At 47.9% G+C, this 15,203-nt stretch overlaps 1 protein-coding gene across 2 annotated transcripts in view; it reads right to left on the bottom strand.

The window, feature by feature from the left end:
* Positions 1–15,000, bottom strand: part of PARVB (parvin beta) — a 65,376-nt gene extending 50,376 nt beyond the window's left edge. The window contains exon 1 of one of the 2 annotated variants that reach the window (XM_063354790.1): positions 14,632–15,000. In XM_063354790.1, the coding sequence (XP_063210860.1) occupies positions 14,632–14,746 (115 nt within the window). In that variant the 5' untranslated portion in view covers positions 14,747–15,000. Of the gene's footprint in view, positions 1–111; positions 179–14,631 lie in introns of those variants that run through there. The other variant, XM_063354813.1, reaches the window with a different exon arrangement.
* Positions 15,001–15,203: the final 203 nt, after the last annotated feature.

Here is a 15,203-nt window from a genome sequence, read left to right as displayed (position 1 = left end):
TGACAAGGTTAACAACCACCACCAAAAGCAGTCTACCGTGCAACTATGAAAACATTTGATGTTGCTTATTCTTCTGAACATGTCAAGAGAAGTACAGAGTAACAGACTCACTTCTGAAGGCAGTGATGGCAGGTGAACACAAGAAGTAAGAGAAAGGCACCGTCTTCTCCAGCTGACAGTACAGAGTCCAACAAACCAACTTCATGCAAATGGAAAGGAAGCTATAGCTATGACTTGCAATTCAAAAAAAGCAATTTTTTTGCATGTGCAACGTTATTCTACAGGAAGAACAAGCTGAGATAAACAATGCTGCAAACCACAAAAAGTACACATGCCTAATCGCTGGAGTTGCCCAAATGTCACCCAGAAAGACAAGGAAAACCCTGAAAAACACTCGCATATAGCAACTATATTTGCAACACATGTGTTGAGGGTTTTCTAGTAAATACTAGTTTTCAGTTCGACAGAGCACAGGACCAATGGAGGGACAGGGCAGCGCTCCAGGCTAGAAGCTTTGACCTCAACACACAGTTTTCAGCGTACCATATCAGTGGGTATTTCATTTCACCAACCAGTGAGGTTGCTCATGCCCAGCTCTGCCTTTCCTGTGTCCTGCCTGGATCCACGGCAATAAAGCAATGTTTTGCAAATGAACTGAAATATCTCACTATACAAGCAGATGCTGCAAAATGCAAAGAAGTTTTCTCAATGGTTTCCAGACAAGTCATATGTGGAAAATTATTTTACTTGTTGCTCTGAGCACCAGAGGAGCCTGCCAAGACAAGCACTTCAGCGATAAGCACTACAGACCTCACAGTAAAAGAAAGTCTGGAACTCAGAGACCACGGTCAGATAAAAGCCAAGTCCACAAGGGGAAGGTTTAGTGAAGACAGCAGCTGCCATAAAAGCATCCAGTTGTTTAACTCTGACAGGTTTAAGTAAGAAATAGACACCACCATGTCTTAACAGACCTGCTGAAGACTATGTAGGAGTGGAGCTCGGGCCTCCGACTGCCATTCCACTCCAGTCTCCCAAACACAGCCCTCAAGGGATAACAAAATGCAATCATGAAACAACACCCAGCCCAAGAATCAAATCAAAACAAGTCCAAAGCACAAGAAAATGTCACATTTCACCAAGTATCAAGAAGACCTGCAGCTGTTATTATTTATAGTTGTTATTAGTCAGCACACCAAAGTTTTACGCTATTTGCGGTTTTAGCTTTCTGTGGTCTCTTTTAAAGCCTTTGCACTGATAATACCAGGTCCTATGAGCTAGACGAGGTGATGTTTCAGTGGGGCTGAAAAGTCTTAAAAAGACTTTCAAGCTCACCTACTGGTCAGTCCCAAAATAGCTTTCTAACTACACAGCCTCTCCAACTCACCTTCACTAAAGAAGAAGCCGGAGCAGCAGCCCAGTGGAATCCATGCTTTCCTCCTCATGAAAAGGTTAGACAGGCAAAAAAGACACACAAAAAAAAATAACTGTACTCTTACTAGTACCTGAGCGCAAAACCAGTAAAAGGACCCTGATGACAAGCACAGTTCCACTGCGCGCCCTTGTATTCACATGCTCATAAATCATTAATCCACAGACTTCACGCTGTTTAAGAAGTGTTAAGTGTTAAGAAGACCCATCCAGCCTTTGATGGGTCTAAGCTGGCAGGGAGACGCATAAGATCATTGGATATTTCAGGGTGGAAGGCACCTCAGGAGGCCTCTAGCTGAACTTCCTCCTCAAAGCAGGGTCAGCTCTGAGATCAGACCAGGTTGCTCAGGGCTTTATCGTGTCATGTCTTAAAACCTGTACGAATGGAGGCTGCACAAACTCTAGTTTCTCCCTTTGTACAGAATGAGCCTCATTCATTTCAGTTTATCCTTGTTGTCTCTCTCTTCTGCTATGCACAACGGTGAAGAACCTGGCTCCATCTTCTCAATAATCTCTTCACAGGTTATCAGCAGACTGCTTACTAAAGATGTCCCTGAAGCAGTCTCATCCGTAGGCTGAACAAGCCCAGCTCCCTCAGCTTTCCTCACAGGACAAGTGCTCCAGCTGGCACCCTGGTGGCCCACTGCTGAAGGTGCTCCAGTTTAGCCATGTCTTTCCTGTATTGAGGAGCCCAAAACCGGACACGATGTATCAGCAGGGATCTAAGGAGTGCTGAGTAGAGGGGGATAATCACTTTGCTCAATCCACTGGCTGCGCTTCTACTAATATAGCCCAGGATATTGTTGGTCTTCTTCACAGCAATGGCACGCTGCTGTCCCATGGTCAGCCCACTGCCCACCAGGTCCCCAGGGCCTTTCCAGCAGAGCTGCCCCCCAGGCAGGCAGCCTCGAGCCCGCATCATTGCAGGGGGCTCTTCTTTCCCAAATGCAGGACTTCTTACTTGTTCTTGTTGATTTCAGGTTCCTATCAGCCCATTTCTCCTGCCTGTCTAACATCTCCCTGAACGGGCAGCCCTGCCCTCAGGCGTATCAGCTGGTCACCCAGTTTGGTGTCATCTGCAAACTGTAGGAGCAAGCACACCACCACCTCCTCCAGGTCACTGATGAAGATGTTAAACAGGACACATCCCAGGACAGACCATGAGACAAACAGATCACGTGACATAGGGACAGTGCTGCAGGCAGCCACAAGGATCTTTTTCCCCCTTTTCTTGCATGGGGATTAGTTACTCTGGTTTTACTCTTCCAATGGAACAGATATGAAAACTTTCACACTCCCAACATGGCTCCACAGAATCATCTGGCCAGCTATGCTGTGACACACCAAATTACTCAGCCTCCCTGGAGCAACAGCACCCATCTCCTGTGCATTCGGTACAAAAGCGGAATTCCCCAGCTCAGACAGTTTCAAAAGTAATTGTGTTTGCATTCTCAGAAAAACCTCTTACCAGCCACTGGATCAACAGCACATTTGTTTAGCAAATGAAGGAAGTCAGTGAGGATGCCTTCTACGAAGATTCTGGGCAGTGCAGCATCTGCATGTAATGCCATTCACAGGAAGAAAAGTCACTCACTAAAAATCAGAATTTGTTACCAGTTTTTCCACAGAAAAGAAAATCCACATGTCTTCCCTGTTGGTTAAAGAGCTGAGAGAAAGGCTTTTTACCAGGTGCTGAACTAGCTTGGCAAATGTTGGTACCTGTGATCTGTTTGTTACCATGTAAATGACAGGAATTAAGGGATCTGAAATATATAGGTGGAAAGACAGTATAAAACAAACAAACACCTTAAATGTCAGAGTCATGGCTTGGTCAAGCATAGCTCCATAGCCTTCTTATTGCTCTTACTAATGATGTCAGCAGAGCAACAGCCACCACAGTTTAGGTTTTTAAACTAAATGATACGAAGCTAAATGATACTGAGCATCCAAGGTGATGATTTAAACTACGGTCCCTCACTGTGTTAATGCAGCTACAGCTGCAGTGCTGCAGTAAAAGTGGGCATTTTCAAGACAGTGGTCCAATTAAGCACATCATAAGTGGTCAAGAGCGAAATTATTAGTCTGACTGTGTGCGAGCAATCAGAGGAAAAACTCACAAGCACCCAGTTATCCCAGACACGTCATGGAAACAAAATATACCTTTCTCCTTCAAACATACGGCAGAGAGCAGATACTAAAGCCAGTCCCTCTTCCCTTCCCATTACCATCTGTCCCTCTCCCCAATGAGGGACCCCAAAAAAACCCAGCTCCACAGAATCAGAGAAATGTTGCTTGGAAAGACCTGCCAAGGTCCAGCTTGAAGCTGGATTATTGCCACGCCATATGAGGTCAGTCGTGATGGCTTCTCTCCTTCCACATGTAAAAAAATACCTAGCAGTTTGTATGGCAGACAGCATCGGATCTGCTATAGAGGCAGGAGATCTGGTTTGCTCCCAGACAATCACCACCTTGCACAGCAGGACCATTTGGCGCATGACATCCTGCACCCAATTAAAATCCAGTTTCCCAATGATAGGGCTCCATTATACACACTTATTTAATTACCTAATTAGAGAAACGAGATCCCTGTCACACCAAATTCAGTACAGATCAAAGATATATCTATAATGTTAGCATTCTTGCAGCCTGCTTAATTTTTTAATGGCACCAATTCACTGTAACAATACAAGGAGACATACACGGCGAAGAAGAAGGCAAACAGTCATCCCAAGGGACAATTTTATAACCCTGTTCCTGAGGTGGAATATTAAGCAGAAAATGCAAGCCTGGAGGCCCTGGTACTTCGTCCTATTTTTCGATTTCTGAAGAAAATCCTGTTGAATTTTGCAAAGCCCCTAAACCCATATGCTGGGCTAGGCAAGCCAGAGAGCAAACACTATTCTATTTTAAAATGACAGAAGTGTCTGCATCTGTTTAATAACACACATGCATGCATCTGCCAAACAGACATGGTGGAAAGACACTTTCTGAGGATTACACATTTTTCTATTTAAAGACAGTAAAAGAGACACCATGCCTCTACACAGAGATTAGAATAGCTCTCCTCCTCATCCAGTTCTCTCAGTCTCCTTCCTTACTGCAAATAAATTGTGTATGCAACCATCTCAGCTAATTTAAAACTAGCAATAAGGCCATATGGCAGCTATAATGGAAAATACACTATTTCTTTTTTCAGTGGATTTCATTACGGTTCAACCACATAATGAAAGAAGTACTAAAGAAGGAACTGGAATTCCGGGAGACAGAACATCTTGCTCGTTTTATAACCAAAATACAGCATATGTTGAAAAGAGATTTTATAAGAGTTTATATCTGATCACCAGACAGGTCTCAGGGATTATAAAGAAGCCTTTTTTAACTCAGAGAAACAATCACTGAGAGGCAAAACAGAACTCCCAAAGATCCTGTTGCTCGCCACTAGCAAAGCCAAAACCAGAATCCCGTCCCATGGCCTCCCCTCTCAGCCTAAGGGGTCCAGAGAGGGGCCTGCAGCTGGTGCATGGAAACAAAACATTTGTACAGGATTTATAATTAGAAGCTTCATTGTCTGGATGTATGTTCCTCCACAAGGAAGTGACAGTGATTTAAGGGCCCAAAGAGTGCGGAGCCACTGCTTTAGGCCTGTAGACGCTGCCAGGTGTGCATGTTCTCTCCACATCTGGTTTTCACAGCAAGACTTAACCGGATTCAAATTACAAAATCCTAAAACCACACGTTAGCCATAACACTTTTCCAGCTAAACTAGACATACACAACAGAAGTCACGAATTTTGGGCTGCAGCTTTCTAGTTGGCCAACAGAAGAGTCCAAATTAGAAAACCTATACCTGAGCAGGCTGAATACGCTTCACCCTGGAGAGATCACTTGGCCACTGACCAACTAGTTGTTCAACACAGAAGTTCCTGTTCCCACTCCCCCTCCTTGCTCAGCCCACCCCTAAAGATAAATGGGGGTCACTGTCACCCACGTGAGAACTGATGGTTTAGATCCCCTACACACAGCCCCTCCTGCGATGGTGGGGACAGCGTGCACTATCACTAAGTGGCCTGTCCTGCAGCAGAGGTCCCAGGATCCAGCACTCCTCCTGAGGGCAGCCTAGAAGAGTCCCCTGAAAAGCAGGGCTCTCCCACTGCTCACCCTGCCCCTGCTTCGCTTCCACTCCCTCCTCACCACAACACATGCCACACTTCCCTCCACTGCCCAGGGCAAGAAGCACCAATGCAGCCTACAACAACGACGAGAGGCAGGTACACTGCAGCCACCAGGACAGCACGTCAAGCAAGGGCTGGTCCGTGTATGCCCTACATACCCCAGGGAAAGCCTGCCACTGATGGGCATGCTTTGCAAGTTATAGTGAACAACTCTGACAACTGCATCAGTTGATTTTACTATGCCCTGAAGACAAAAATAAGACTCCTCAGTGACAACGTGTATATATAACACATTTCACAGAGCAGACATATGAAGGAGAGGATAAGCAACTACCAGTCATCATGCAAAACTGCTCAATTAGAGGGCTGTGCAGAGTAAGGCATCTTTCAGTGGACACCATGACAGCTGACCAGAACAGAGCCTGTGCATCAATCACGTCCAGACACTGGCACAGGTCAGACCTTCTCTGGAACCAGATGGTTGACTTTCAAGTCTCTAGCTTCTACAACAATACTCAGAAACCGTTAGTTCGAAGAACCTGGAGGTTTGCTGAAATCATGATTGCTGTAATGAGCAGAGGTGAGCACAAGGAGAAGCCTTTGAGAAACAAGCCTTCCCTTCCTTCTTTCTTGCTGGCCTGCAGGTCTCCTGAAACAACTGTGAGTTTGAGGGCTTGCCTTTAGCCTGCTGCTGCAGTGAAGACCTTGCCCATCGGCATAAGAACATGGATAGGCTGAAGACGCTGAAAAGGGAACAAGACTCCAAGGTTAGTAAGGCACGCACAGAGCCTTCTGCATTATCAGCAGCAGCAAGGATGACAAGGATCACAAACAGAAAACTCTTCCTCCTTATGATACAAGTCAGTGTCTCTGTATGGTCATATACCCACATTGGATCACATATCCGCATCAAGACATCATGTCCCAGAAACCCTGACACAGACAACCTCCCAGGTGCACATTTGAAGGCCAAGATTTCTAGTGGTGCCCAAGAGATTTGTACACGCAACTCTCTTTGAAAACCAAGGGCAATTTGGCATCCAAATACCTCATGAGCAGCTTTGAAGAACCAGCTACACTGGCACTTCCACTGCTACAAACTTGAATCTCCTCACCTGTGTCCACGACACTTGTATGCATAAGGTACACACACTAAATTTCCTTCCCAGTTAAACAGCAAAGCTGTAACTGCTGAAACACCAATTTCTGCAACCAGCAGACTCTGCCTCACGTTGGTGTTGCCACAGACCACATAACCCTGGATCCCTCAGCAACAAGTTGTTCTGACATGCTTTCACAATGGAAAGAGCTTGCCAGATAATCTCCCAAATCTCCTAACATCAAAGTATGATCCAAAGCTCAAAGCAGTGCATTGGAAAACTACACCAGCTTCATCTGTTTTCAGATCAGATGGCCTGTAACAGTTCTTAAAGTATGTAAAAAAACATTTAGCAGTGTTATGCATAACAATACTGAATCTTCCAGAGTCCTGTATTGATGACATTCAAATCAGCAGGATGCATTTATATCAATAAAGAGATCTTAAACATTACAACTCTTTAAATAAAAAACCCAAGTATTCAAGTCAGTATGATATAATGCACCAGCGGGACCAAGAATCCCCCATTCACACCATCCACCAGAGAGCATCTGCACAAGCTTTGCATAAAGTCGTGACTTTGCAGCTCCCCCCATTCATATCAGGTCCACATGCAGCCCTCCATACATCAGAGTCTCACCGGGCTCACCCACAAGCTCCTCCAAACAGCTAAATGCCAGCTTCTAGAAATCTCTCCCAAGATATTAGGATTAATAAATCCTTTAGAAGACATTTAAATAAACAGGTATGGCTGAACAAGTGCTTTTAAGTAAGGGTAGACTTATTTTTAAGCAGAAAAAGGAAAATTAAAAGCGTCGATAACCACCTTGCTAAGGTTCTATGATGCAACATAACAATGTTCTTAGAATGAATCTTATATTACAATGCTCTTACAATCAATCTGAAAATAAAACAATTTTTAAACGTCAGTTATTCTTCAATCCACTACCGAAGAACTACAGAGCCACTTCATGTATCTTACTGCATCCTGTCTGGAAGAAAACTTCCAGCTGTAATTCAAAACTCTACTGTCTCGCCGACAACCATGCCTAAAGGTGTGCTGGGTGAACCATCCGAGCCTAGCTGCAGTTATGGGAGAAAAACATGGGGGTTATGACACGATTAAAAGGATGATTCCTGTGCACGTAAAGTTCATTTCGGTTGAGACACTGGCACAAACTATATCCACACTAGAGCTTTTGCCAGAATAGAACAGTGTCAGAACCCACACTGGCACTGCTCTAGGAAGAGAAGACTAAAGCCAGACCTGGTCAGAGGTACGCCTGAGCCCTACAGGAGAAACTCAGCAATTAGGCTACACAGGTTCCAACTGGAAATTTAGGTCTCTTGGTGTTTAAATTAGTGGTAGAAAGGATAATAAATTGAACCTGAATTTGCATATGTCTGCACACAGTCTTTCTATGGATATATACACATGCCTAGAACAGTATGTAGCTTCAATATAATTATATGCAAATTCATCTCTTAAAAAGCAAGTACTCCTGCTTAACTAGCACCTATCTCATCTCTGTTTGGATATTTCAGCAGCAGTAGCCCATTACAATGCACAAACATGCTTCCCCAGCCAAGTATCCTCTCAGGCTGCAGTAAACATACCTCTGTGAAGAACAATACAGGACAACAGAATTAGACCCTACATACTTTGTATTCGTCTCATCATCCAAACAAGAATTCCCTGACACATACTATGAGCATGAAAAGTAAGTTAAGATGGGGATGAGCTCCAACACCAGTCTACTGAAAGGAACAGCCTTAAAAATACATTGAGTACCAGGTCAGGAGACAATAAGAAGCAACCCGGTGAAGCTCATCTCAGATTGCCCTTCAAGGATTTCCATGAAGCAGATTTGCTCATGAAACTTCCTGTTGGGTGAGAAATGCCAGAAGCCTAGCCAGCACCCCGCAAGTTACCTGGCACTTCACTGCTATTCAGAAATGCAGATGTGCCTCTGGACAAAAGCTAGAATCCAGGCACCACACCAGTAGTACACCTCCCTCCTGACCTTTTTAGGCACAAAGTGAATGCCCAAGTCCCAGTTCTTCCACATCAGAGAGGTTAGAGCAATTACTCCACCAGTACAGGTTCATAAAAGAGGATACACGGGCACAGCCAGCATGAAACACAATCTGCAATGGCCAGGAATGGCTGTGACCAAACCCCAGGCATGAATAACACCACCAACGTGAGTGCCACCTGCAAGGTGAATGAAGATTGAACTAAGCGTGCCTACAGATTTACATCTTTCTAGGATCTATTGAACAGGCATCTTTCAGCATCATTTTAAAGCTATATAGATTTGTTAGAAGTCTCAAGCAGCCACTAGGCAGCTGCGAAAGCAAAGGTGCAGCACACTGAGATGGAAAAGTTAAATTTTTTGCAGTCCGTTTACACAAATACATCTCTGGAGACTGCATAGCAGACAGCATTAAAAAGAGATTTTTAGCTATTTTCAGTATTTCATATTCAAATAAAAGATTAGATCCGTTTTCTAAGCAAGTCCAGTTCTCCTGTTCTGTTGTGTTCAAGGGGATGCCTTACAGACTTGAGATGTGCTCATCAATACAAAGGCAACAAAGTAGATCTGGTTTTGAACCTCTTTTCCCTCCAGAGAGCAATTACCCACAGAAGCAGCCCAATCAGTTTCAAAGAAATGATAAAGACACTGTTTCCTCCAATTTAATTCTGCTGTTGAGCTTATTTCCTCATGTTCTTCCCTCCAGAAAGCCAAAGTGGATCGGGCAGGATGAGCAGTCCCACCTGAAAATGGGTTTTAACATACGTAGAGCTGTGGGAAATGGCAGATTATGCAGCTTCTTTGCCTAAGGATCACAGCACTAGAGAGGACTCAGGAAATACAGTTTCTTTCCCTGGCTTTGTCACTGGCTTGCCAGACGACCTTGAACAAACCGCTTCACTTCCTCACCCTCCAGCTTTTCCCCTGCAAAACAGAGGCAACAACTGCCACCTTTCTCTGGGAGAAAAACCTTGCCATCTAGCGAAACACGCATCTGCCAAGCCGTTTACCAACCTGGTGTGCCTGCAGACAAATGCAGCAGCACACTTCACAGCCGCGCTGCCTCAACGTTACGCTGAGCCACAGATCCCAAGAACAATACTTTAACCTCCCCTGATGTGCGTAAAACCTTCATATTATTTAGCTGCTGTTCCAGTAATTCTGCCCCCTGTAGCAGTGTCATCTCTTGCCATCTCCCCCCCACCTCCCCCTCACTGATTTCACCAGGCACAATAAATTGCTCTTTTCTGGAGCAGTTTCCTCACACACACACCCGCCGTGCCCACCCTCAATCCTGTCTCTGGGAAACAACACTAAGCAATTAAGTCTGTTGTATTGTTCTCACTGACTCCTCCATATAAGCTATATATATATATACACACACACACACAAATGCAATAATAGAAGGTTTATTTAGCCAAACACCTGCTGCCCAGATCTTTCATGCAGTGTATTATGAGGAAAAGAAAACAAAGCGCTTTGCAAGCAGGCAAGGAGTGAAGCTTGCAGCAAACCCCCTCCTTTATTTCAGTACAAAAAGGCATTACTCTGACTGATGGGAAAGGGGAGATTTTATTTTTTAAAGTTCCTTTTAGAGATGGAGATGAAACACAGCACAATCTGAAACAGTATCTCTACAGGGTCTGAAAAGAAGCTAAGGGATCATCTAGCTTACAAACTGCATCCTGCTATGGGCCCTGCCAGCACACCAATAGTTTCCTAAGGTATTTAAATCAGATTTTGGAGCTCCTGAACAGATATGCTAAAGTTTAGTAACCACACTACAGATGTGGCACATCTCAAAAGCTCAAGATACACCAAGACATGGCGCAGAAACAGCAGGCAAACTTGGATTTTTGCAGATTTCCACATAGCCTAATGGGGCGGGTATAAACCAAGGGGTTGCACCAGCACTGGAACTGACTGTAACATTGAAAAACACAGTGCTCTTCCCATAGACATGTCCCTTCTCCACCTGTTTCCCTCCCACCTGGGGTCTCTACTAGCATGTCAAGGATGAGCACATTGGCAGGTTTTCCTGCGGTGGGATTCCAGTGAGGAATTCCCACTGGAATTCCAGTGAGGTCTTTCTATACTCATTGGTCACCCGTTTTGACAAAATCTGCCAACATTTAACAATCTTTAAGACCAGTAGTTTTCTCTCAGGGGCATTTTTAGCCAAACTATGGGTTAAAAATATTCCTGGGAAGGAAGAGGAAGGGAGGAGCCAAACAGACAGTTAGATCACCCACCCCTTACTTCCATAGGAAAACAGGGTAAAACCAGCTCCCCCATGAACAACGCTGGCTGCTGTTTCTTTTAAGTCAGGGCTGTCCAAGTCAGTTGAACCATAAAAATTCAGAAACATAAATATAAGGTGTAATAGTGTAAAGCAGAGCTTCAAGGTAGAAATTCAAAGGCTTTCTCAAACAGTTAAGCAACCTATAGAATTTGACTTAAAACATTGAAGAATTTGACCTGAAATCTTAACCCTACCTCACCTACCGGCACCCACTTACAAAGCGCTATGTCACACCGTACTGCTAAAGCAAGAGCAGCAGCAAAGCTGTTTACATGCTACGGTAAATGATACAAATACTGCCACAGTGACTATCACCAGCGTACCTAGGACCCTTATTTATCCTTCTGCCATAGCGCAAGGGTACGCGCTTACACTGGCTGCCTTGATAAGCCTAATGAACACTCCTCTCCCATTATAACCCCTCTAAAAATAGATGGCAGCATGTTATAAAGTAGTTAGCCAAAAAAAATATTTAAATTTAGTTGCTTACAGGTTGGTAGCCACGCATTATGGTTGTTTATGATGTGGCTGCCGCCCATGATTAAAAAACAGAAAGCCGCGTAACTAATCGACGAAAACTTTTCAGTGTCCTTGTAAGGATTTCTGCGCTGTGTGACTCAGGAGTTGTGCACAAATATGAAAAGGATTAATATAACTGGATTACAGCTCTTGCATAGACCAGGCTAAAGGTTATTATATGACTACAGATGAGACGGTGATACTAGGCCCATATTTAAGCTGCGATACAAAAGTTGGGCGACAAAAGCAAGAAGTATAAATTGCTCTCTTGTGCTTGCTTCCTTTTCGTGCTGTTAGAGGGAGAGGAGGCAAGAATGATTTTTAGTTGCGACAAATCAGCAGCCAAGCACATCTATTTGCTATTGTGGAGAGCAGCTGGTGGAGAGGTCAGTATTTACTCTGGGAAGATCACTCTGACCTCTGCTGGTCCCCTCAGAGAGAACCAGCAGAAACTGCCTGGAAGGCGGGAGGGAGGAGAACCCCCAGGGCAGAGCGGTCCCCAAGCACACAGGAAAAGCTGACCACATAGCTCTGTCAACTAAATCAAGGAACGACACTCAGATAAGCTTCCGATTTACTTCTGCTTCACGCTCACATGCAAAGGTTTAGTTTCTAGCCCTGAAATTTGCTGCTGCGGCTGCCCAGGTCCTCCCACAAGCCATAGACCAGCCTCTCCCCCCCGGTGCTGACCCCACCACAACGCCTCCTCACTGCTTAGCCCTCGGCCCCCTCCAGCTTCACAGCCCCAGTCTGGACAGCCTGCATTTGAGAGCTACCCAAGTGGGAAAAGAAAGCGCAAATTCTGCCCTCCCCCACCCTTAAAACTTCCAACGGAGGAAAATTTAAAAGGGCAATAAGCCGTTTCCCATTACAACGAAGGGCCTCGGCCGCCTGCGGCAGCACAGCGTGTCACACCCAACGGGTGGCTCCACAGCCTTGTAAATGGTCTTTTCTCCCTTCACATTTTCAGACTGGAAGGAATACTCAAATTAAAAGCTGAGCCACATGTTTCCGTTTCCTCCTCATCGCACTGACAGAAGCTTTATGCTACCGCAGCAGCGGTTCCCCACTAAATACTGAGGGCAGTAACCAAAATGGCCCCTTCCACCGCCAAGAAGAGCTGCGGCCACACGAGTAGGCAAAATAATGGACAAACTCAGCAAAACAAGCGGGTGGTCCCTGCCGAAAGGGGTTGCCTCAAAAACACCACCTAGTGATGCCAAAATGTCTCATTTAAGAAGGGACATTGACAATCTGTTTAAGTTTAGAAGTCACCTTTGAATGAAACACTTTTTCGGAGCGTGTGGTCGGCATCCCCTGATGGAGATGAGTTTTCTCCACCATCTTCCTTCAGAAGCAAATGAGATCATGAGGAAGGCATGACCGCTTCTGCTGCTCCTCAGCAGAGCCATGCTGGAGAAACTTGATTAAAAATAGATAATAAAGGAAATACCGGTAAGCCACGCCAAAACAGCCAGGAGAAGGAAAAGGAAGCAATTTCCTTGAGCCAGGTTTTGAGGCCAAGTATATTATTTTTAAATATTAGAAAGCTGCCTTCTAAATGTTGCTGGCAATCAATAGACTCAATATGGGTAAAACATGTGCTCGCTCAACAGCCAGCTGAGAAGAGGCTGAAACTCGCATTACGTCCCTACCCTACACCCATCAGACACTAGAACAAAAAGGCCAGGCCAGAAAGTTGAAATTGTATTACAGCGTCAGGCAAGAACACCCAATTTTGCTGCTAGCAGACGGCAGCAGTTTGGGGATAAGGCAGAGGAAGAGTCTGGTCAGTGAGGGAGGCAGAGGAGGACAGTACGCCGTCCTCGGAGGAGACAACACTCGGAAGAAAGGTACACTTTGCGTACAGAGGGCTGGACCGCCTTTATCAAGTCTAGCGGCAAGACATCCTCTCCCTATCTACAACAACAACAAAAAAAAGCCGTGTTGCTCGAGAGTAAACAGTGCTATCCCCGCACAGCCTCTGCTGACAGCAGATGGCTGTGCCAACAGCTCGCACGCCTGCCCCACAAGGACGAGATGGGGCTGCAGCCCCACGGCGGGTCCAGGCAGAGGGGTGGGTGCGTGGCGGGGGCCACTGAACCACCTGGATGTGGGTGCCAGTCCCCTGGGCTGCGGCTGAGGGAGCTGCTCTGGGCTCCCCACACCCCAGGGGCAGGCGGACGCCTCCCTGCCCGGCTGGCACCGGCCGTGCCAACAGTGACGACCCCAAGGAACACACACTCTGCTGTAAGCATACCCGTGCCAAATCCTGGTGCTTGAGGGCTGGGTGTTTTTGATGAATATATACAGTTATGAAAAACGCTCTGGGCAAAGTATCTACGCCAATGTGAAGCCTATGGATGAAGCGGGCCCGGAACGAAGCGCGGGTGGATTCAACCATACCTTCACAGCTTCTTCAGCTCTCAGACTAGAAGAAACGACGCTCACAGCCTCCTTGGTCACCACAAGTTTATTTTACAGCAGAAAGCGGGTTCGGGGGGGGGGGGGGGGGGTGTCCCTTCGTACGTACGAGAAGGGAAGCCGGGGAGCGGCGGGGCGAGCGGCCGAGCCAGCAGCCGGCCCCCGAGGGCACCGGCCGCGCACGCCCGATGAACGGCCACCCCACAGCGGCGTGCGGCGGGAAGCGCAGGAACCTCCCGGCGGCCCCCCACCCCAACGCCAACGGCCCCCCAACCGCCCCCCAACCGTCCCCCCCAACGCCCGCCCGCGGCGCCTGGGGCCCCGCGGGGCGCACGAAGCGCCCTCCCGCCGAGCCGCCGCCGCCCCCCGGCTGAGGCTGAGGCGGGCGAGGCCCCGCGTCCCACCGGGGCTGCCACCGCCCCGGGGGCAGAGGGCAGGCGCGCCGCTTCTCCCCCTCATCCTCCCCAGCGACCCCTTCCCTGGGGCGGCGCTGCCCCCTCGGCGGGGGCTGGCGAACAAAGCGGGGCTTCTGCCCGCAGCCCGGGCTTCCCGCGGAGGGACGGGACGGGACGGGACGGGACGGGACGAGCTGCTGCAAGTCACGCCGGTCGGATGCTCTTTCCTTCCTCCCCTCCGCGCGGGCGAACTCACCCTCCTTGGCTTTCTTCTTCCTCGCCAGGGTCCCGCCTAGCTTGCCCAGGAACGACTCGTCTTTCTTCATCCTGTGGGGCCGCAGCGTCGGGGATCGGACGGGCGCGGCGGACATCGGCTTTGCCGAGGGTGGGTGGGGGGTGACCGGGGGGGAACCTGCCCAAGCCCTGCCCTGCCCCTGCCCGGGGGCTGAAGCGGCCCGCGGAGCCGAACAAAGCCCGGGGAGCGGGTGAATCACCGGCCAGCCGCGACCGGGAGGGGAGAACCGGCAGCGGGAGGCGGGGGGTGTGCGAGCCGGAGCCGCATGGAGGGCAGGGGGCGGGCTGGGAGCCGCTGCCGGCGGCCACAGCGCCCTGCCACGGCCTGGAAGTCCACGGGAGGCGGGGGCGGGCCGAGAGGCCGACCCGGCCCCGCCGCCTCCGACGCCCCCAGCGCCCGCCGGACCCGTCCCGACAGCGCTGGAGGGTCCGCGATCCCGCGGGGGTTGGTTGCCCGAGGCTCAGCCCCAGGGCGTCCGGCCGGGCTCAAGCAGACACCTGTAGGGAGCCGTGCTCTCCCCTTTTCGGCTGTGC

Source organism: Chroicocephalus ridibundus, chromosome 1 (assembly GCF_963924245.1).
Source record: "Chroicocephalus ridibundus chromosome 1, bChrRid1.1, whole genome shotgun sequence".
In the NCBI taxonomy this organism is placed as follows: Eukaryota; Metazoa; Chordata; class Aves; order Charadriiformes; family Laridae; genus Chroicocephalus; species Chroicocephalus ridibundus.
Note: the sequence above shows the minus strand (reverse complement) of the source record. Positions and strands in the feature narration are given on the sequence as shown.